We start from the raw sequence: 22,266 nt of genomic DNA, 5'->3' as shown, positions 1-22,266 counted from the left end.
GCCGCTGTGGTAGCATTTCCTCGCTGGCAGTGAGACAGCGTGAAGCAACAGGGTATGTGAAAGGGTCTCAGCGAGATGAAGAGTAAAGTTCTGGACTATTTTCCTTTAGTTTAGTCTCTGCCACCTGCCATGAGGCTCCAATATCTTTGAGCCTGAGAAGGCCTCATTTTGTTCAGTTCAGTTTAATCGCTGCATTTAAATATGCGTGTAAAAAAACAACAACAAAACCCCATCTGCATGAAACCAAATTTGATATTCTCTCCCTCTCTTAACGTGATCCCATGAATTTCTTGCATTGTTGTGTCTCATGTACTAAGGGTCCCATGCAGAGAGCAAACAATAAAGCAGGGAGAAGACAGATGCTCTGCTAATGGGAAACCAAGGAGAAGGGAGGCTGTGAGGGATTACAGGCAGCCTGGGGTTGGAATACATTATTAGCATAGCACCCAATTCAGAAATTAGTTTTCAGAATTAAATGCCTGAAGCATTTTGGCAAAAACTCCCGATCATCCTTCTCAAAAGCCCTTAAAGCATAAAAGAGTAGGAATCGCAAGTCTAGGCTGAGCAATCGCATGCGGTGACTTTTGTGGTGCTGTTAACAGTGAATTGTAGTTTTTATGGCTCCATACCATTACTGGGGCAGTGACTGCCGCGCCTACTGAAATGTAACCCACTCGATCTGCTCACCCAGACCTTCAGCAGGTTTTGAACATCCTCATCAAAGAAGAAAATGGGCCTGAATGGGATTCCAAGGTCTGTTTCCAGGAGGAAGGTTTTGTTTTGTTGAGTGCATAACAGCAGGGAAGTGCATCAGCCTCTCCTCAGGCATGGTTAGGCATGCGGAGGAGAGGCAGCGACCTGTCTTTTCAAAGATCTGACATTGCCTAAGGTAGAAGCTTCGGGTCCTGAAGTCTTTTTGAGGCATGCTATTTTCTGAATGTTTTTGCTTTTGAAAAATCATGATGAGAACATCAAACTTTAAAAGACCCTGGGTAGACAACCAAGAGCGGTTACAGCACTGAGGGCAGACAGGAGAAATTGTTTCTCATAGTACTTGGTGGGATTATCCTCCATGCATAATTGTTCATTATATGCTCAAAATTCATTGTTAATTTCTTTTGGATATATTGCCCATTAGACAGAAGAGTTATAAACCCCAAGATTATCACAGGAGGACACTAATAGGCCTAAATATTTAGGACAGAAGGAGACTTGTTTTTCCTCTTACATTGAAACAAAGGCTCTTGGACAGAATCATTAGAGATTTTTTTTTGCCTGTTTGATAATCGAAGTATAGCGGGCAGCAAACAAAAGTAAAGTTCAGCCAGCCAAGTCTTCTACTTTATTTTTACTCTTCTGTTCTAACATAATTAACATATTTCTCAAGGTTTATTTAGTTTCCCAGAGTCTTATTATATATAAGTATCATTGCGGAGCTTGATTACAAAATCTTGATTCATGCACATAAACTGAGATTTTATTATCCTGGGAGAGAAGTCAAGGACAAGGTAAACATGGGAGAAAACAGTTGGGACCAAACTAAGAAATCAGGAAAAATAATATACCAGCTTTTCAACACGCACTTGTTCTCTTTGCATCCTGGTAACTAGCATCTTACTTCTGGGTCTCAGAAGTGAAAGTGAAGGGTAACACTTCATTTTCAGCTTTGAATTTCAGAGCTGTTCTTTTCAGAACAACTTCTTTCAATGTTTTTATATATGCTTAATAAGCATCTATAATGAATATTTGGGAAAGTTCAAAATTACACTTCTTATTTGTCCTGGGTACAGACTGTCTGTAGACTTCTGATTTTTTCTGTCTGGTTTGAGATTGGCCTGTATTTACATCATCTGACTGCTGTGCCAGCAAAATATTTTTAAAAAAGACAAACTGGCACATATGAAACCCTTATAGAGTAAGGCTAGAGCTGAGCCCGGTACCGCTTCCATCCCGAGTGACACTGTATGTATAAAATCCCATGCGTACAGGAAGCCTAGCTGGGATTTGGCTTCTCCAGTGGGGTCTTGCCTCTCAGCCTCTACTGCTTCACTGGTCACCTCAAGCTGTTTCTCATGTCTCCAGATAGAGAGGGAGAGCTGGTGCGCGCAAAGCCTCCTTTTTCCCCCTCCAACTATGTCAGTAATAAAAGAGGGTACAAGTCTGTAGAGCAGAACCGCCTCTCCTCTTGCAGTTAAGTACTTTGCAGGCTCTGGGGGCCAGTGCTTCTTCCCCCCAGCCACGCTGGGCGCCCACCCTCGGGGAGGCGCTTGCCTGTGCTGAGAGATAACGAAGAGGCCATTCTGCATTGTCTGCCGTCGGGAGCAAATCACGACTTCTCTCACGTTGCGCACACACAAGATTTGTGAAGGTTAATAATAATCAGGTGCTTCAAAGAGAGAGGTTGCCAATTTTAATTAGTATTTTAAGAGTTGGTTTGTAAGCTCGGCTTCTAAACTTGAAAACTTATCACAACAGCCCTGTTTGAACTCTCCAAGTTAGGAACAAACACTGCAAAGCAGAAGATGGCAGGTGAGCTACAAAAATGTAGAGAAAATCATTCATTGTTTACCTTTAAACAGCAGCGTCCACAGTACTGCCGTCATGTAGAAAATGTGCTGCTGAGATCCCAGGCTGTGACTCCTTTACAGTTGTAAATCGATGTAAAACAGAAGCAGAGCTGACTCCAAAACCCTGATCTCACTGAATCAGGTCTCCAGTTTCCCAGGTCTCTGGGATAGATACTATGGTCAGAAAAGAGAAGAGTGTGGTGGGAAAGAACAGCTCCCCGAGCCCATGGAATATTTTATCACTGCTATTGGACTTACTGCCATTTTGCAAAGTCTTCTTAATTGGGTAATCCAGTTCTGAATGTGTTTGACAAATAACAGTTCTCTTGTTAAAAACAAATCATGGTTTTAATTTAATAGGGTTAGTCATATAAAGAGTGATTTTGTGTCAGCAAAACCTTTCTTTCTGACAAACAGTGTAATTTATGACAATCTAGTTGGCAATAAATGACATTAATCTGACCACTATTCCATTCTGTTCCTGGGGAATAATGTTCCCTCTTAATCAATAGCTGGGTAAATGCTCCTTTGCATTCCTTATCAAATGACAGCCAGATGGTACTGGTAAATTCATTCCAGCAGGATTTTAGAATTAGCTGGGTTTGTGCTATTGTTAATCCTCCACTGTCTGGGCCACTAGGACCTACCCACCTGTTTCCAGTAACTCTCGAGTTCGCAACCTCAGGAAATAGTCTGGCCAGATGGTTACTCAGATGCAGCGCAGCCAAGAAGCATCCCAAGCAGTGAGACCTTTTTCTGCGTCAGTAAGAAGGAAAAATCAAAAAACCAGTATCTGGCAGAAATAGCCAGCTAGGATTGCCCGCCTCTGGATCTGGTCCTCAGCACCCTGGTCTCTTTTGAGGAAGTTTCAAAGTTTCTTAAGATTGCATGAGCTGTGTTCCTTAGTGGGGGGTGAATTTGGAGCTGTGACCACTGCCATAGCATCATGTACTGACTTTCTGGGCCCATCAAGGTGTCTGTCTTTTCCTTCATGATCACTTTGTTGCATAGCAACAATAATTTTGTCTCCCACCTATTGATCTGAAATAACATGTAATCCCCTCATACCCATAAAAAGGAAAATATATGGCAGCTCTAGGCTGGGCACCACTGGCTTTTGAAATGAGGGGCCAGTTAATCCCCACTAAATCAAGGTGGGGAGAGAGGAAGCCGTGAGCTCTGTTGGGCTGAGGCTCTGAGGATGCATTAGATGCCGGAGCCAGTTAACCTGTGCTCTGGGAGAGGAGTCCACTTTACACTCATCCTCCCCATTCCCTTCTGTCATGTGCAACTAAAATACATTTCAGGTGAGCTTTGCTACAACCTGAACTGCTGAAATGAGCATCCCTGTGCAGTACCGTGCCGCCGATGGGCACCCTTGTCCCTGGCCGGGTGGAGAGCACAGGCAGCACTTGGCTTCTGTGGGGCTGCAGTGGGCGAGAGTAAAGTCCAGCCACTGCAAACACCAGTTTCAAAATCGCATGGCTGGCGTTCTTGCCTGTAGGGAAGCTGTTTGGTAGGTCAGTTGTCTGGCCTGATGACCTTGATATTTTTTGTATACTTCTAAACACAGGGCTAAAGACAGACTTTGGCCTGTCTTCACTTCCCTAGCCTGCATACAGCACTGGGTGAAGTGCAGGTCCAAAAACTGAGGTCAGTGTGCACCTGGTCACTAATTTGAGTGGGAATTGGGACGTAAGTCTGATGTTATTTACTTCCCCAACAACAACCAAAAGAGTGAATTGAAGCTAATTCCAGCATGCTGAAGTCACACTTGCCAAGTAGGCTTAAAAAATTAAAAATCAACCTTAAAATAATACCGTTACATTGGAAATCTCGATGGAAATCTTGCGGTGGCTCAGGCCAAGCAGGGTCTCAGCATGCTGCACGAGCAGAGCGAAGGTTTCCGAGGCACTGTCTCCCAAACCTATTGGCCAGTTTGCCATCATACACACAGCGCAGGCTGGAAAATAGTGCAGTGTTCACTTAGAAGGTATTTCTGCAGCTAGAGGAGTGGCTACTAATAATCCTTTCTTTTCTTGTCATTTGAACAGTATTCAGGTTTTCAGCAAACAGCAGACAAGTGCTTTGTTTGTGGACACCTCATAATGGAAATGGTAAGAGACCTACACTCCTAACCGTGGCATGGCTTGTGTTTCACCTGCTTTGGGTAGCGCACTGTGAGACACCAGGCTTTTTCCCCATCAGACTGTCATTGTGTCTTCACTACTGTCAAGGTAATTTTTGAACCTAAAGGCAGTAACCAAACAAAAATACCACTGTGCTCTATTAAGTGCAGTAAATTGGGCTGCTTTTCTACCTGAGATCGCAGGAGGCAGCCCACTGGCTGCCACATGCCAGTTTTAAAAAAAAAAATTAAAAAATTAGATTTTTACTACTAAAGGGGGAAGATGCAGCACAGCTGTGTATGAGAGCACAGTAAAGGAAAACAGAGGCTGTGCTCTATAAGACAGTAGAATAGCAAGAGCTCTGTCAAGGGGATGGAATCTGGACTAGAGCGGAGAGGGAGATTATCCTGCGGTTTGTTGCCCACTGTAACTTGCTTATTTACCTTCTGCCGCTTGTTCCATGTCAGTTCCAATGCATTATTGCCACTGGGATTTGTAGGGAGACAGCAGGCAGAGTTACTTTTATAATAAAAAAAAATAAAGGGCTATGGGCTGAGCCAGGTACTCCTGCCGTCATTTCAGTGGGTGGAAGTAGGAAGAGTTTAGTCTGGTCTTCCTAAGCAGAAATTCCCAAAGAAAATGAAGTGGCTTGTGCATTGAAGAAGTTCAGATCACATACTATATCTATTCTCCTCTTACTTTAAAACGTGGATGAACCTCAGTATGCCTATTAGAAGTAGCTACTGCATTGCAAACACAGAGGTTCAGTAGGAGCTGGAACGGAGACGTCACTAATGAGGATTCTGGCTCCTATCCTGGCACCACTGGTTGGACAAGGATATTGTTCATTTTAGCCCAAGAGCAAATTTCTAGAGTTGTGTCATGCTGTGAGGGGGAGGGGTGTCCCACGTGGATGCTTTGAGCTGGCCCTTAATTGCAGAATCCCAGGCAAGAGTCTATAGTATCTTGTTGGTGGAGCTCAGTAGCTGGAAGCTTGGCAGGTGCTTCTCCGCCGTTGTCCCATCAGCAAGTGTGCTCTGACAGAAGGGATCGGCTCTGGGAGCTCCAGGAATGAATCCGTCTTGTCTGGCTGTTCTTGGTGCGCCTCTCGGGGAGCACAGCTGCAGCTGGCGTTGCTGCGCAGTCGTGGTGCCGTGTCCAGCCAAGGCTCAGAGACGAGTTGTTTCTGGCTAGGAGCAGGCTGGCAAACCACATGGATTCTGATGCCACTCACTGGAGAGCTGTAGGGGGAAAAAAAGGTTAAATTAAATTGACTTTGTGCATTTTTCCTATGCGCCACTTCTTATTTCTTGTTGATTTGATCTTTATTCATAGAATCATCTATAGGGCCATGAGAGCTTGGCCTGTGGAGATTTTTCATCTCCAGCTTATGAGCAGCCCCAAGCTGAGCACTGCTGCTAGCAGATACTTTTTGAAATTACCTTCCAAAGGTATTTCTTACACCTGAAATGCATGCAGTTGGTGCTGTGACCTGTGAGAGCTGCCTGAAGATGATGCCATGTCTCACTCTTCCCAGAGGCTCGTTGGTGGGCTTGGTGTATCCTCCTTGATGTCCCAGCACCACACCGAGCATTACATACGAGGACGCCAGGAGGGAGGGGGTCTGTTCTGTAGTGGTGTAGCTGAGACGGCGTCAGGCCTTCCCTTGAAACTTTTCAAATGAGGAGGAAAGGTCAGCATGGGAGAAGCATGGATACAGATGGAATTTTAACAGAAACTGATGGGCCTCTATGACTGAGTGATAGCCAGTCAGTAACTGGTGGATTAGGATCCTTAATTTATAGAGAGACACCTATTTATTTGCTTGTTTTGTTATTTTACTTTTTAAGTTTGAGTAATGACTGGTTTGGATTGCGTCTGTCACAGCCTGTTAAGTTTTGTGAATTAACTCTCTATCCCAGTAACTTGTATTTGGCTGCAGCACATTTTCCAAGAAGTGGTCTCTGAAGCCGTTTTTAATTTCTGTTGGCAGTATTGGCCCTGCAGAGCCAAGACTGATGGGCATTAGCCTGATTTTCACAGTTCTCTCTCTTGATTGGGAGCCTACTGAAACCCACTGAAATAAGCAAGTTGATTGTTTTAAAAGGCCCCTTGCTGACAGAGCTGCAGAGTGGTAATTTCATCCTGAAGTGCTTTTCTCACTGTCATTATTAAGAATGAGACGCAGCAGTATATGGGGGGGAACCTCTTGTAATCACGCATCTGCTTATTTTGCTGTTGCCTCTTAAGATCTTACAGGCCCTTGGAAAGTCGTACCATCCTGGCTGCTTCCGCTGCGTGGTGTGTAACGAGTGTTTGGATGGAGTCCCCTTCACTGTAGATGTGGAGAACAATATTTACTGTGTCAAAGACTACCATACGTAAGTATGCAAATCCATTGCATGCTTACAAAAGTTATAGCAGTTAAATTATTGGTATAGTTATAAGCCTTTGTAGTAGATAAAAAGGCTCATTCCTGTTCGCTTAGATGTCCCTCAAGTGCCACTGTCACATCTTGCATTTGTGAAGTATTTTAAAGTTCTATTAAAGGTCACTATGTGGCCCAGCATGGCATACAGTGGCCAGGTGGTTTCTAAGAGTTGAGGTTCTGGTAGTGCATGACACTGGCAAGTGTAAGTTAGGTTAACCTGGACTGGACAATAAACACGTAATTAGCAGCTAGCGTTAGAATGATTTTAGCCTCAGCTGACAAAAAGTTTTGTGGTTTAAGTGATTGCTTTTTGCTTGCACTCAGAGGCAATGCGAATGCTCTTACCTCCGGTAAACCAATAACTCAGCTTATGCAGCAAGAGTAAATCACTCTGAACTCAGCCCTCTTGGTACAGAGTTGACTGTGTTACAAGGGGAGAGTGAATGTTGGCTCGGCCTTTATTGTAAAATGCGGCTGTGGATAGTAAGATCAGTTGATGTATTTGTTTTAAGTGGATCCCAGCCACAACCAGCCCATCTCCTATTTAGTGTGGTTGTGTTTTCCTGACGTCAGATGGTGACAGTCCCCCAGTCAGGAACTGCTTTGCAGTCAAAGCAGCGAGTCTCTGGGAGAATATGAATGGCTTTCTGCGTAAAGGACGGTAAGAGAAAGGGCATATGTGGGAAGAGGCTGGATGCACTATGCCTAGAGGTGAGGAATACCTAAGCAATAAACCTGGGGTAGGTCAGCCTCCTCCAAACCTCCTTTTCCCTGAATATCATCAAACAGAGGTGTTTCAAATCCTGCAGATCTACATTTTGCTAAGAATAAGGCATGGTTAGAATAAGTCTCTTGGTTCTACTTTTTGAAGAAACTTTAAATGTGATTTGAACACTTTCTTCTTGCACCCTAGGGTTTTTGCACCAAAATGCGCTTCCTGTAACCAGCCAATCCTACCAGCACAGGTACGTTTTAACATGCGCTGACTCTTTGGAGAAAACAGCTGTTGGCATATCAACGCTTTCTAAAAACACATCAGATGCTTTTCCTCCCTCTTCCAGAATCTACACTATGTCAGATACTAAATTAAATACAGTTTGGCAGTAGTGTCCCTCCCAAACATTCCCAGAGGTTGTAATAGTCATACTACTTATGCAGCATAGTACTTTGTATCTTTAGGGTGCTTTCCAGGTCTTAATTATGCTGTTATAAATCACATTTAATTGAAAGCCCTGACTAGGGCTCCAAGAACAACCCAAGAAGTAAAGCCCTGTTTATTTTTAGAATCTCCCATTAGCTCAAGTAGCAATTTTCCTTGTCTGCTATGTTTGCATTTCTGCTGCGGATCTGTTAAGATGCCCAAACTCAAAAAGACATCTGAGGGTTACCCTGACCCTGTGAAAAGGCCACACAGTCTGTCGTCCTGCGGTGGCAGTGTAATGAAAGTGCTTCAAGGGGTGGAAAAGGCAGCAGAAAAGTTGGCTAAAAGGGAAGCTCATGGATCACCTGCCTGCAGCCTCAGCCTGTCCAGACAGTATAGTTTGCATGAGAAGACTTCTGCGTGAAGACATCCCTTTTCTGCCTGCCCGCAGCGGTGCTCCCCCACACTCTGGTGGGTGCAGGGCCCTCCGATTTCCCGTTGCTGAGGTCACTGACCGGCTCATTTGTAAGCAAGAGGCTCAGCACCTCCCTCCTTTTCCTCTCCCGTGTTTATAGAGCCAGAGACTGCATCCTATGAGCTGCTGTGCCCTGGTAAAGCCTGTGGGTAGAGCCTCTTAGCGTGCCCACCTCCATCACTTTGCACGTTACTCTCTCTGTCATTATTATTTCTGTTAAATGACCAGGTCTCACGTAATTAAAAACCTTAAGAAGGCTGAGCCAGAACTACTTGTCCTGGTGATGAGATGTGAGGAGAAAACCCCTATGTAGATTTTACTGGGTTTGTGTCTTACAAAATGATTTAAAAAAAAAAAAAAAAAAAAAAGAAAGAAAGAAAAAAAAAGCAGTCCTGCTGACTCATCTGATGGCTAGCAGGATAGACGCCGCGTTCTTTCCCATGGAGATTTCTTAGGTTAGTTCAAGTCTTGCAGTGCAGGTATTAACTTGCCCACAGCTTCTCTCAGACATAGTCTACGTCATATCTGATGCTCTAACCACACCTGGAACTGGAAACAATGCAAGGCAACACATTTAATGAGCTCTGTCTTCAGAGTGGATCAGGGAAAGAGTCTGTGAGGTTACAAGAAGGGTATGGGCTGCTCTGCAGGGCCTGGGGCTCAGCCAGGAATTACACAACCCCACTGCATCCACCCGCACATGGAGATTTTGGCCTGGGCACATAATTACCTGCCGAACTGGTATGTAAATCCTGGTGGGGTACATACAGTGACATATGCATTTGCAAAATAGCTGCGCAGCAGATGGCTTGAAGGGAATACAAGTCCTGGAAAACTCAGGCCACGATGTCTACAAGGAAGAGTTACCCAATCAGTGGCTCATAGTTTTTGACTGGTAATTCATTCAGATCGTGGGTCCCCTTGGAAAATTATTTGATTTCAAGACTATTTTTTCCCTTGAGGATGAAGATTTGGCTATACTTCCCCAATGACATCTACAGCTTAGAAATGTCAGACACCCACGCTGCTGCTAAAGAGCAAAACCAGCAGTGCAGTGCTGTGCACCAGGGGACAAGCCCCTCAGCGGTCACAGAGCTCTGCGGAGGAAGAAGGGAACCCCAGGGAAACAGCTCTCCAAAGCGATAGGCTGGGCACTGAAAGAAAACCGAGAAAACAGCGCTTACAGGCTCACTCTTACCTTCTCTCTGCTTCCCCAACAGGGCTCTGAGGAGACCATTCGGGTAGTGTCAATGGACAAAGACTACCACGTGGAGTGCTATCACTGCGAGGTGAGCATCAGGCGTCTCTGCTGGCCCATCCCATGGCAAGGCTTTGCCAATAATGAGCAGCCACTTGGTGGGTGCCCGACTCGCACGCCAGGGTGCACTTGCTGGCTCTTGCACGCCTGGGCAGGTAGGGCTTGCTCTGCCCCACGGCTCCTGGAGTGCTGGCTGGGCTGCAAGTGGTGCTGCCACCTCTAGTACCACATTAGGGGTTTTTCCCCAGTATATCGACTTCCAAAGCTGGGTTTGGTTGTTTGGGTTGAATTTTCTCAATACTTCTAGACGGGGAGAGAAGAAAGAGTAGGTGCCGGTTCTCTGTTTCCTGATTTCTGGATACAGCTTGTGTGGCTCTGATCTGAGGAGCCCTGAATTCACATTGCCTGTGCAGGGAAGGACCCTCCCTGCTACACTGGAAGGCTTTTCTAGGGGATCTGTGGAAAGAATAGTGATTCTTTACTAGAAAAGAGACAGGGATACCACTGACTTCCTGACATTTTTTTGGGAGTTGTTTCTTTTTGTGTGGAACATTTAAACAATTAATGGGGCACATCAAGTTGTGGGATTAGTGCTCTTGCTTCGGAGAGGAGAGCTGAGTTCAGTCCTAGCTCTGCACCAGGAGCATGAGGAGGGAAACAAACTCTTTAATTTGGGATCAACCCAAAACTTCCCTTTTGCTGTAGGTTTGGTGCTCTGATATAACACACAAATATCCACAGAGATCCTAACTGTGCTACCTGTCAGCACCAGAGGCAAAAAGGCAGCAGTACTATCTTCCATGCACTTTGGCACAAAAAGATTTTACAAAGAGAGTTCCGATTGAGGGAGAAAATAACAAAATTCAGGGCATCTTGAAGTGTAAGGAAAACCCCATCCACTCAGCTGTCTCCTTCCAACAGAGATACCTGATACTCCATTATTTTCTACTAATTTTAAAGAGAAATTGGCACAGGAAATCGCAGCATTTTGGAGAGCTATACTTCCCTCCTTCTTCCCCCATCTATTGCTTTGTGCAGGCTTCACCTAAGATGACAGCTCCCTCCCCTTCCCGCTCAGGCTATTGACTTTATATTAGAATGTCCCAATGGGGGTTTATTTTCAGTTCTGTTTTGTTATTCATTTCCCCATCCTCCTTCCAGTTAGGGGCAAATCAAGCTGCCTCCACATCTGCCCAGAATGGCAGAGTGCATTTATGTACAGAAATCAGACGGTTAGCTATGTGTTAATGGGGGTAGATCCCTGCCTGTCGGTCTCAGATCAGGCTCCCCAACTGTACACACTGGGTCACTGCTGTCCCCAAGTACTGCTGGAAAAGTTACTGCCAGTATTTTGAGATATTCACATGGAGACTTTTGTAAAAGCTGTGACGACTTACGCAGCTGTTAATGCCATCGTCACCTGGTGGCCGTGCAAAGTCAGTAGTCAGATTGGAAACTTTGCTGCTTTTCGGTGTCATCTCTGTCTTGTGCAACCACTTGACTTCTGCTGAGAAGTTCAAACCAGTTTACAGATCAACAGACCCGCGTTCTAAAACGGACATCCACTGAGAAGGCAGGCTTTCTCATTGCAGAAAGGGAACACAATTTTGGAGAGGGAAAGAGGTATGAACACTTGGCCCATCTCTAAGGTATCTGAAATCGTTACATTCTAATGAGGAATTTAATTTTAAATGTTACATAATGGGCTATAGATTTATTATGTAATAACAGATAATAACACACAGAAAACTACCTTGGCAGAAGCTTTGATTAAAGCCTCCCTAAACTAACACTCCATCTTTACAGCTTACTTTAAAACCCATTTTTCATTCTTATTTCAGCATTGTAAAAATGTGAGGATTTTAACTTGACTAATGAAAGCTGAAAAATCATTATTTTGTGTCCAATTAAAAACTTTGCATCAGTTTTCAATACTAAAAAGACCTATATGCCCAACCTGTTCAGGTTTTTTTTTCCTTTCTGTTAAGTGTGCAGGTATGTACTCAGAATCTCTGGTTTGTCAGGAGTGCTCACAGTAACAATTTTTAAGTATTTAACATACTTGGAACATCAAAACCAAGCACGAACCTGCCATGACTTTCAAATGTCCTCAAAATTATAATGATGACAACTGAAAACCAGGATTATTTCTATTGCAGTGTACGTAATAGTCAGCAGGCAGGATCATTGTTTGTTGTTTTTCTTTTTATCTCTGTTCCTCTGCTGTTGCTCACCCATGTTGTCCCTGTAGTTATGTGCCGGTCCCAGAGGTACTGACGTTTCCACTACAGATGGACCATTGGCCTTGAAGTCTTCAATTTTTTTTTTCATTCCAAATTAGAGAAAGTGTAGCCCTGCTTCAGAAGTAAAACATGTCTCATCTCCCCCTCTTCCCCACTTTTCATTCTCTACTAATGCTCCCCCATTTCTTGCTCGCTGCCTTGTTGCAGAATTAGCTCATTATCTGTTCTAACCTCTTCCAGGTTGTGTGTGTCAGGGTCAGTCCTTGGCCTGGTTTTGTCTCATTCGCATCAACATTTATTAGATGAGGAAGAGACCTGAATGGGAAACAATGGGGAAAAAAATGCTGGGTACTACTATAGACTGTCCTGTTGGATTTCAGTGATGTCGGTTTGCTTAATACGGGATAGTCAGGGTCCTCCTCCCCAAAACTCTTAAGGTTGCTGACTTTGGAGGCTCAGGAGGGAGCTCTCAGGGTTACGCAGGACAGATCGGCATTGTTGTGAGGTGACCTACCCGAATCACTCACTAACCTGGGATGTATGTGTTTCTTCTAGGATTGTGGCTTGCAGCTCAATGATGAGGAAGGCCATCGTTGTTACCCGTTAGAGGGCCACTTGCTCTGCCACGGCTGTCATATCAGGCGCCTTAATATTAAACTGCCGTCACATCCACCTCCAAGCTATCCAATGCATGTCACAGAACTCTGAAAGACATTTCCGTTACCAATAAGCCGTTTAAAAGAGAAGACAAAAAAAAAATCTAAAAATTACTTTCCTGTTCCTTTAAAGATGAGATTCCAGTAATAACCATCTAAACCAGCTATTTATTTTTTAAATCAGAGGTGAGGGGTCCTTTTCTGATCTTGTACATATGCGTTCTTTTATCTAGACATTCTCACTGAGACACCGTCTACTTGAACAAATAATTCACCACTAAACTGTAACTGTAAATGGCAGCATTTCTAAAAACAATGGTACAAAGGGCTGTTCTGCACTCCCTACTCACTGCCCTTCAGTGGACATTTCACCCAAGTCAGGAGTGTAGAATTACTTCCCAAAACTTAGCACCTTATCGTATTGCAGCAAGCATGATAAGATAAATGCTAGCATTTTAGCTAGTTTTGTTGAATTCTGGTCTTAGAGAATACAGTCGCACATTTTTTAAAACTTAGATTCCCAGAAGTAGTGAACAGGAAGCAAACAAGTGTTTTTAGCAATGACAGTTTTCAGCATGGGTTAAATAGTGGCATTCTGTGCAGAAGCGCCGGGCCAGCTTTCCAGCCTATGAGGTTCCAGAGTCATCCAAAGACCATTTAGCTTGTTAAAGAAATAGGGCAAGCATCTCATATAAAAGCCACGTTACAGAGGAAAAGATCTAAAAGGTTGTCACATGCAGCACGTGCATAGCTGAAGAAGGTTACAGAGCTCCGTAATTGCTTGCCGTGTACAAGTGTAGCCATGGTTTCAAAATGCGTTCGTATCAACTTGATGATTTGGCACTTACTAAAGAATTCATCTTTTAAACCTGTTTTGTGTTTAATAGGGTTAGCAGCCCCTTTCTATGCAAAGGTACACTTGTCTTTATACTACTTGTTTTATACAAGACTTTGTTTGTTACCAACTGCTTTATGATTGTATGTTGATACATTATTAAAAAAAGAGGGGGACAGTTGTTTTTGTATTATCTTTTCAGCTCTGTGTTCTTTTCTAGATGTACTTTTGAACTGATTACGGTGATTGTCTTCATTGGAAAACAAAGTACAAAATAATTGAGAGTCAGACCATTGAAACATTGGTATTTTATAACAAGTATTAGATGTACATAGAATGTACACAGGCTCATATTTTGCATAAGCTTTTACAGTAACCTCAGAGCTCTGGGGAAATATATGTCTTCCATATAGGAAGTTAGATGAATCTTTTTTATGGTTTGTTTTCTACCATGTGTTGATGATTTACATGCAAATCACACATCTGTATGTTTAAAAAATTCCTTGCATTCACATGAGAATTGATCCAGCCTTCCTGAATTTATATTTTAAATAAATCCATCGTTACTGTCTTTAACTGTATCCAAAATTACAATAAAATAAAATTCTTCTGCTCCAGAGGAAGCGGCAATACCAGACCAGATTCTCCACATGTGTAAATTGGGACGTGTCCATGCCAGTTGTCAACACGTCAAGAACCTGACGGATCCATTCGGAAATGATCCCGTGTTAAATTCAGCACCACAGACTGATGAAATGACTTATTTGGCAGCACCATTACAGTTTACTTTCTTATGCTCCACTGATTTTTTCAAAGCCATTTGTGGTGCTCTTGAAAAGTACAAAGAGCATGCAATGGACACTAATTCCTAAGTGGAATAATTAACTCTCTTAACAGAACTTCTTGATAGTCTGGAATTTCCTTATGGGGGAAGGGGGGGGTGGGCAGGAAAAATTCCTGTGAACTGTTTTTTTTCTGTTAGGAAGGAACAAAAGGTATGTTTCCCGAACTTTTGCCAGACTTCCATTGGCCTAGATTAACCTGTCCTACCGAACGCTCCTTGGCAAGTCAGATGCTCCTTTAAAAAGTCATTTCCTAATAAATATATACAAGTTTATAATTAACATATTGAACGTGATAGCCATGGTTTGAAAGAATCACAGTGCACTAGTGCCCTGCTTCTACAGTGTGACTGGCGAGGCCTGGCCTGCAGAAGCCACCACCGTGGGTGCACACGCGCTTGGTCTGCATTTGCAAACATTACCTCTGTGTCCACAGTCACCAGCACGGCCTCGGAAAGAAGTGGAAATACATCTGCCTCTTGCCCTAACAGCAAATGCTAGAAAAGGGAAAAAAACTGTCTTAAATTGGATTGTATGATTAGGTCAGTTCCCTAAGGTTAGTACAAACGTGGAAGATAGCATGGAAGATAAACTTTTAGCATCAGCTGCAATGTACTGCTTCTGCCATTCAAGGAACCTGCTTTGGACCACATTTAGCTTTGAGGCTTTTTTTACTTGCTTGTCTTTACAATATATATTAAGGAACCCAAATTAAGAAAACACACATTAAAATACACTTGCCTCTTCCAGTGGCAAGTTTAAGTTTCCACTCCAACATACTTTCCAAGGGACAGCACAATATTGAACATGTACATACCATACCTTTTCTTTTTGAAACCAATCATACTGTAGAACAGAATAATATTTACTTTCATTTTACATGTTAATTTGTCACTCTTGTAGTTCTACACAGTTCCAATGTGTTAAGTATCATCACAGCAAAACTAGTGAAAGCCAGTATTTCAATATAGCGTAAGCAATTTGTTTAAAACCAGAAAGCAGCAGTTGTTGTTCCAGTATTTTCTGTAGGCAGGTACATTCCATTACTGTATAATGAAGCACAGCTTTGCTTTTCCAGCATTTAGTATAAAAACTGGAGCTTAAGTGAAAGTTGCCAGGGTTTGGTTTGGTTTTGTTGGTTTTTTTTCAATCAAAGAGAAAAAAAAAAGCAAATCTAAAATAATGATGTGCTGTACTCCTCAGTGCCAGTGAAAGTTTCTACACATTTTTACCTTCTGTCTGTGGACTTATGTAAATGAGAAAGCTTCTTCTAACGAGTTTCTTAAGGAGTATTCTTATGTTAAATCAGTTCAACGCAGATGTAAACTTTCTAGAGTTCATTTTATGATGTGACTGTTCTTCAGAAGCCTTTGCTATACTTTCAGACTATTTGTGTAAAGTTAAAACAATATCAACTTGTTCTCGTTCGCATCAGGCCTGCACGTTCCCAGTTTGGTGAGGACTGGTGCAAAGTCCCTCCAGCACAGAGCTGGTGTGGGCGAGTCACCCTCCCTCCTGCGCTGGAGGAGGTGTTCCAAAGAGGGGACCAAAATAATAATTTGAAAAACAAAACAAAAGAATGCACTCAGATAATTGAGCTTTCAAAGGGGGTTTGTTTGGGTTTCTTTCCTTTTCCTTTCACTTGTGTGCACATGTGTGTATATATATTTTGTAAGGTGGAGCTTCAAAAGAAAAACATGGTTAGAGGAGCTCTTTAAGACCAGAAATTCCAGAGTAGTTAAGTAAACCAAAGCTCTAAAGGAGACAAAAGCTGCTTTCTTGTGTTTCAAGAAAAGTTTAAAAGTTTGTGATTCATCCTGTAACTAATGCCGTAACTAGAGTATATAATTTGACTTAAATTAAGTTTTCATTTGAGAAATATTTTCATTTTCTTTAAAAGAATATAGTTTTCTTCCAAGAACTTGGACCAACGTTGATTTTTATTTTGTAGGAAATATATAAATTCCCAGTTTGTATATCATGTAACTAGTTTACATGCTGAAAATATACATTAGTTTAACTATTTTTGTATATATATCCTTGTAAAACCTTTCAATGTGCTTCTGTCTTTTAGTCTTTAGAACTACTTGTGGTTTTGTGTTTCAGTGTTTGATTCCCTTGATTGTTGAAGAAAAAATTGGGAAATGTAGATTTATTTATCTAAAGAGGAAGCTACTTGCTATCATCCTAAGTTATTTAATATTAAAGTCAGAAGTTTCATTTAACCTTAGATGCTATAATCTGCTTTTTTCAATAAAGACATTTTGTAGTTATCTTTGATTTTGTAGTTTGTTGCATGTAAGTATTTTATTTTTTTAATCTAGGTGGGCACTAACACAATTTTCAGGAGATCCTTGTATTGCCTACAGAAATGCCAAACTGATATTAATTGATTGCAGCTGCATTCATGAAAGATTTTGGTCCTCCAGTGCAAGTGTTACTAATTAAGGTCTAAAATATGCCCACAGCTAACGTTTTGCAGCTGCACTTAGAAAAGAATTTAGCCACTCTGGCAATTTTTAATTAAGCTTTAACCAGTCTGGCTAGTTCCCATGTAGGACAGTTAGTGTTGAGGAACACTTCCTTTAAAGACTCCCATTATTTTTTGGAGTGTTCCAGCAGTGAACTACTTGCCTGGGCTATGAATTTCCATAGCTTTAAGCACGCGGACCTTGGTTTGGGGAATTTTCTCAAATTTTCTTGCTAAGTCTCAGTAATTCAGAAACTATGGCCAGAGCTCTGATAGGATTGAAAGATGGTTTTTAAATATATTCTACCTTTCAGAAGCTCTCTGCCACTTTGTCTCCAGCTTCCTGGCATAGATGGGAGTTTGGTCACATTTACCTTCTGCACACAGTGGTCCTGCAAGAGCAGCTCTGTCTGTCAGGCAGAAGGTTCATCAGCGCTGGTATCTTCTCTCCAAAGATGGCCAAAAGTGGATGCCTGGGGAAAAAACACAAGAACCAGTTTCTTCCTGGTTTCCTCATACTCAGTGAGTTTCCTTTCCATTAAGCTGGTCACTCTCCCATCCTTGCAGATGCTCTTTCCTCCAGTGACTCGCAGAAGCCAAATACTCACAAGCTGCTACTTCAGTGTGATGCCACCTTCTCCTCCAAACAGGCCTGTGCTCTGCATCTCTGCCACCCTGTCTTTGCAAAGTACAAATGACTTCCCATTTGGAAATGAAACTTACTGGTGGTTTTCACACAATGGCTATTTTGGCAAATTTTTCTTTTGCTCAGTCAGAATGGAAATAGTTAGAAATGCCACAATTGTTTTAGGGACACAGTCTGCACTTCTGTGCTTTGAAACAGATGTACCCCACTTCTGTAGGCTCTTCACATACATGCTATTTTTCTCACTCTCATTATTTTTTAAAATTCATTCAAAATGAGCAATTCATGCCCTCCTTGAAGAAAAAAAGAAAAAAAGGCACAAAGACTGGCCAACTCAAAGCATTTCGACAGTGCCTCACCATGTGGGTGACACAAATGTAGTCAATAAAATCTAGGACATAGTCTTAATGCAGCAAGAATTTATACCAAACCATAACCAGCCTGGTTGAAAAGAACAGAGTGCTTAAAAATATTAACTGTGCCTTGTGGGCCTCCTTGCAGGAAATACGTACTGGAAACTGAACATACATTCACTGCAGGAAGGGTGTGAGTCAGGACCCGGCTCCCAGAGGGGAGCACCACAGAAGTCTGCAGTGTCATAGGGTTCCCTGGCACAGCATCTGAGCCACAGGGCAGTGTGTAGCTGGAAGCTCTGGCTAAATCCGACGTGCAGATTATCCAGGAGGGCTTTGCTAGCACTGCTTTTCACCTTACCAGTCATCCCCAGATCTGTGTTCCTCACCTTGCAGCTACTGAGTAGAAGAAGTAGTTTTTGTTTTTTTTTTTCCAAAGTCATCCCAGGGCTGAACCAGAGACACTTGGCTAGTGCTGGGAACCATTAGGAATGTGTGAATGAAGGAACTCGGATGGTGAAGCTGCCTTCAGCTCATATCCCTGTTATCCAGCTCTTAGTCCCCCAAATTCACAGACTCATAGAATAAGTCAGGTTGAACAAGACAAGACTTCAAGAGGTCATCTGGTGTAACAGCCCACCACCAACATACACACTCAAAACAAAGTGTGTGTGTGTATGTCACCATATATATGTAATACCTTAAATATTCCCTTGGGTGTGTCATTGGGGAAGCTGGAAACTGCAGTCTCATTCCTACTGCTACAGCACTTTTTAATGGGCCCAGCCTGCCAGGAGTAACAAAGCTGCTCCGTGTTCACATTTGGTATTGCAGGTTTCTTTCCAAGACACCAGCTGGCTGGGTCACTGATGCCCAGGCCTTTAACGTCACAGCAGCTAAGAGGAGAAAAAGGTGGCAGAGGCTAGCAAATGTAGTAAGGGAAAGACCAGGGTCCTGGCTGGAAACAACAAAAACAACTTCAGCTCCAGTATGAGCCCTGCAGTTTGCTAGCATTGTGGGCTGGCATGGTTTATCACTGATTTATTTACATTAAACACTGGAATGTAGCAACAGACTCCTTTACTTGTGAAATCTTTTTAAAAGCAAAGGACAGTAGTCTGCAATTACAGCCACTCTCCCATCCTCATTAGTCTGAAGGCAGTTTAGGGCAGCAGCAACCTGCCATCTTCTCCCTGCTTGCTGCCCCACTTGCAGGTCTATGATTTCACGCAGCCTTAAAAGGCACTGAATTTAGCTGAATTTACCAAACTGATCCCAGTTGGTGCTACAAACTCTTGCTTGGGAGTTCACTTACAGATAAGAAACTTCGAAGAAGGAACCCTAAGCAAGATCTGGAAATAGTGAGCGAGAGCTGGATGTTGAGCAGGACACATCAGCCTTCTCTGGATGCCTAAGCTGGACATGAAAGTGTCGCCCATTAAACAGAGGGCATTGGTTTCTGGAATAAATTGCAGGTCATCCCTCAGTCACCACCACTGGGCTCATCAGCAGCTGAATTACGTATTTTAAAAGCTATGGAGTTAACCACAATTTTGGGTAAAACTCCAGAAGACTAAAAATATTTTCTTCCTGTTCAAAATTAATTTAAGATCCTATCCTTGTGCTCAGTGCAGTTCTTGCCATCTCTTCACTTAACACTGAGACAGCAAGAATAAGTTGCCATATAGCTTATGAAGAGCACATAATAAGACCTAGTGCATTTCTGCTGTACCTGCATTTTCCCTGTGCTGTCAGCTTCCGTCCCATCAGAAGAAAATACCCTACATTAAACAGCATAAACCACTGTGCTCACACACACAGCATAGGAGAAATACGGACTGAAAACTGTGCAAACAGTAAGAAACCATGTGGAGAACTGGTTTGCCAGAAGTGATAAAATAAGTATCTCGCCAGCAACACATTTAAGAACAAATTCTCAAAGGTTTGTGTCACGGCTGGAAAAAAAAAAAAAATCCACAAAGCCCCACATTTGTATGTACATGTCTGGGAAGTCATCACCTCAAAGAATAAGCACTGCATTGGTTAGTTACAGTAATTCAAGTGGTTAAATGGACTATCAAAAAAACCCCTGTTCATTAAAAATCTGGCACATTTAAACTATTGCAGGAATGTTAAAGCCAACTGATCAGTTAATTACCGGCTGCTCTGGCGAGGCAAATGAAAGCCAGCGGCACCCCTCGGTGCTTCCAGGCACAGTAAGGAACCAGTGACATGCGCAGTTCCCAACCGGTGTAAATGGGCCTTGTGTCGCTAAAACCAAGGAAGCTGTGCTGGTTCGTGCTAAATGAGTGTCTCATGCCCGCTGTGAAACAGGGCATTAGGATAGGAAAGCAAACTATTGTATCAAGCTGTGGTTTTTTTTACCACCTAAATCCCACAGCTGAAAGCTTCATGAGTCAAATGCGACAAGCTTACGGGGGGGGAATGAAGCAGCAATAAATTCTACTCTCTGAAGGTCAGATATTGCGTGGCTCTGGTCTCACCTATGTGCCTTCACCTGAAGTTTGCAAAGGTCACACGCCATGTGCGAGGATGGACAGAGCAACAGAGTAGGGAAAAAAAAGAAAACGGCACGCATGGCAGGGTAACAATGCCGGGGAGAGAGCAACAAGACCTACCTGCAGTACCTGCAAGCCACACGTTTAACTGCACTTACCTCTACCAGTGGACGTGGCTCCTAGAATTTTTTTTTTGTACAGAGCTTCTTTAAAGGGGTGAGGAAGAAAAGGGCCCCCATGTCCTGCAGCAGGGACTGCTGGCTGTCTTCCAAAAGGACGTTGGTGGCTCTGCTCCACACCTGGCTGTGCCTGGGCTCACCTGGGAGTTGGTCCTTTCTCCTCGCTCCTTCTTCCTAGGTCAGAAAAAGAATAATAGAAAAGAAAAAAAAAAGCGTCACAGCTTTCTGCACCATTCACTTTTCCATTCCTTACTAGGGCATCTCCCAGCAAGGGAGAAGAGGAGGGCGGCACCCTTCTGGGCACGGGGCTTGCCACCTTGGCACAGGCTGCTCGCCTGCGGTTGCTCTGTCACACGTGGATCCCTTTTATCAAAATGGCAAGTCTTGCTCTCACAAACACTGTGGTAACTTTAAACACATCCTATTGCTTCTAGTAATGTCTTATCATTTGGAATCGAGTGTTTGCTACCTACATTCCCAACCCCTAAAAGCTATACCTACAGTTTATTTGGCTCATTTTTCTTTTATCACACCAATATACCACACAATGGTAAAAGTGACAGACATTCAGCTGTAGTAAGATCTGCCTTTAACTGGCTATAAATATTTCATTCTCTATTTTAAAATACGGTTTGTAACCTTTTTTTTAAAAATAACTTACTTCCCCTGCAATCAGCTGCTAGCCTCTCTCTTACCCGCAGCACATTTTCCAAGCTCTGGATCAAAACCATATATTTTGAAAAGCTAGAAAAAGCTATTTTTAAAATGAATAAATTTATGGCCAGTTAATATGTAATTGGCCAGTTATTTTCCAGAAGCCCCATCAGAATGGGAAAAAATTAATAAAAATGTCTACATGGAAGAGCCCATTAATGCCTCTGAAATGGAGCAGAAGTCCTTAAAGAATGTGCCATTGCATCTTCCAAACTGAATCAAAAAAGAAGGAAGGTGGAGTAAAATAAAGTTTTCCTTAAACATTTCTTATTTTATTCTGCAACATACAGCAGAAAATCTGCTAAACCAATGGCTCTGGCAGCTTTGATAAAGCATGCTGGATTTCATGATATAATTTAACTTCAATTTGATTTTTTTTTGGCATTAATTATAATATCTTCAAAGCTGAAATCCTGTCCTTTGCTGATGAGCCAAAACATAATATGAAGCCAAGCACCTACTGCACTCCAGTCAGTAATTTCCATATCCCCTTTCCCAAAAATATTATGGCTTTATTTGCACCTCAGGTCTAAGGATCTGCAGCAGGAATTCGCTTGCAGGCTTAACAAGCATAGTCAGGAAGTGCAAAGCAGGAGGTACCAAAGACTGCTGTTTTCTTGGAGCTGGATCTCTGATTGCAGCCTCGTCTATAAACAGGCAGCCCAAGATAAAGCAGAATTGTAGAGAAGATGCTGCAGAGGCTCAGCAACGCTCCCATATTAAACAGGAGTGACAAGGTGAGCAGGACCATATGTAACATGCCAGCTGCCATCCCTGTTTGCAAAGGAACAGCAAAGCACCGTTAGCT

The 22,266-nt window shown here is 42.8% G+C and overlaps 1 protein-coding gene and 1 long non-coding RNA gene across 5 annotated transcripts in view; one reads left to right on the top strand and one right to left on the bottom strand.

The window, feature by feature from the left end:
* The window catches only part of WTIP (WT1 interacting protein), an 84,728-nt gene extending 67,896 nt beyond the window's left edge, over window positions 1-16,832 (top strand). The window contains exons 4-8 of one of the 3 annotated variants that reach the window (XM_063334604.1): window positions 4,622-4,684; window positions 6,947-7,077; window positions 8,041-8,092; window positions 9,964-10,032; window positions 12,800-16,832. In XM_063334604.1, the coding sequence (XP_063190674.1) occupies window positions 4,622-4,684; window positions 6,947-7,077; window positions 8,041-8,092; window positions 9,964-10,032; window positions 12,800-12,952 (468 nt within the window). In that variant the 3' untranslated portion in view covers window positions 12,953-16,832. Of the gene's footprint in view, window positions 1-4,621; window positions 4,760-6,946; window positions 7,078-8,040; window positions 8,093-9,963; window positions 10,033-12,799 lie in introns of those variants that run through there. The other 2 variants (XM_063334606.1, XM_063334607.1) reach the window with 2 other exon arrangements.
* On the bottom strand, window positions 1,334-20,994 carry LOC134515528 (uncharacterized). Of its 2 annotated transcripts, none has more exons than XR_010071042.1 (6): window positions 20,724-20,994; window positions 17,422-17,520; window positions 15,000-15,074; window positions 12,776-12,948; window positions 3,219-5,937; window positions 1,334-2,741 (listed from the first exon to the last, which is right to left on the bottom strand). It is a non-coding gene; the product is annotated as an uncharacterized LOC134515528 (long non-coding RNA). The 2 variants fall into 2 exon arrangements; XR_010071041.1 differs by having other exon boundaries at window positions 1,334-4,530; window positions 5,140-5,937.
* Window positions 20,995-22,266: the final 1,272 nt, after the last annotated feature.

Source organism: Chroicocephalus ridibundus, chromosome 4, assembly GCF_963924245.1.
Source record: "Chroicocephalus ridibundus chromosome 4, bChrRid1.1, whole genome shotgun sequence".
Taxonomy (NCBI): Eukaryota; Metazoa; Chordata; class Aves; order Charadriiformes; family Laridae; genus Chroicocephalus; species Chroicocephalus ridibundus.
The sequence above is the reverse complement of the archived record's forward strand: the minus strand, read 5'-3'. Positions and strand labels throughout refer to the sequence as shown.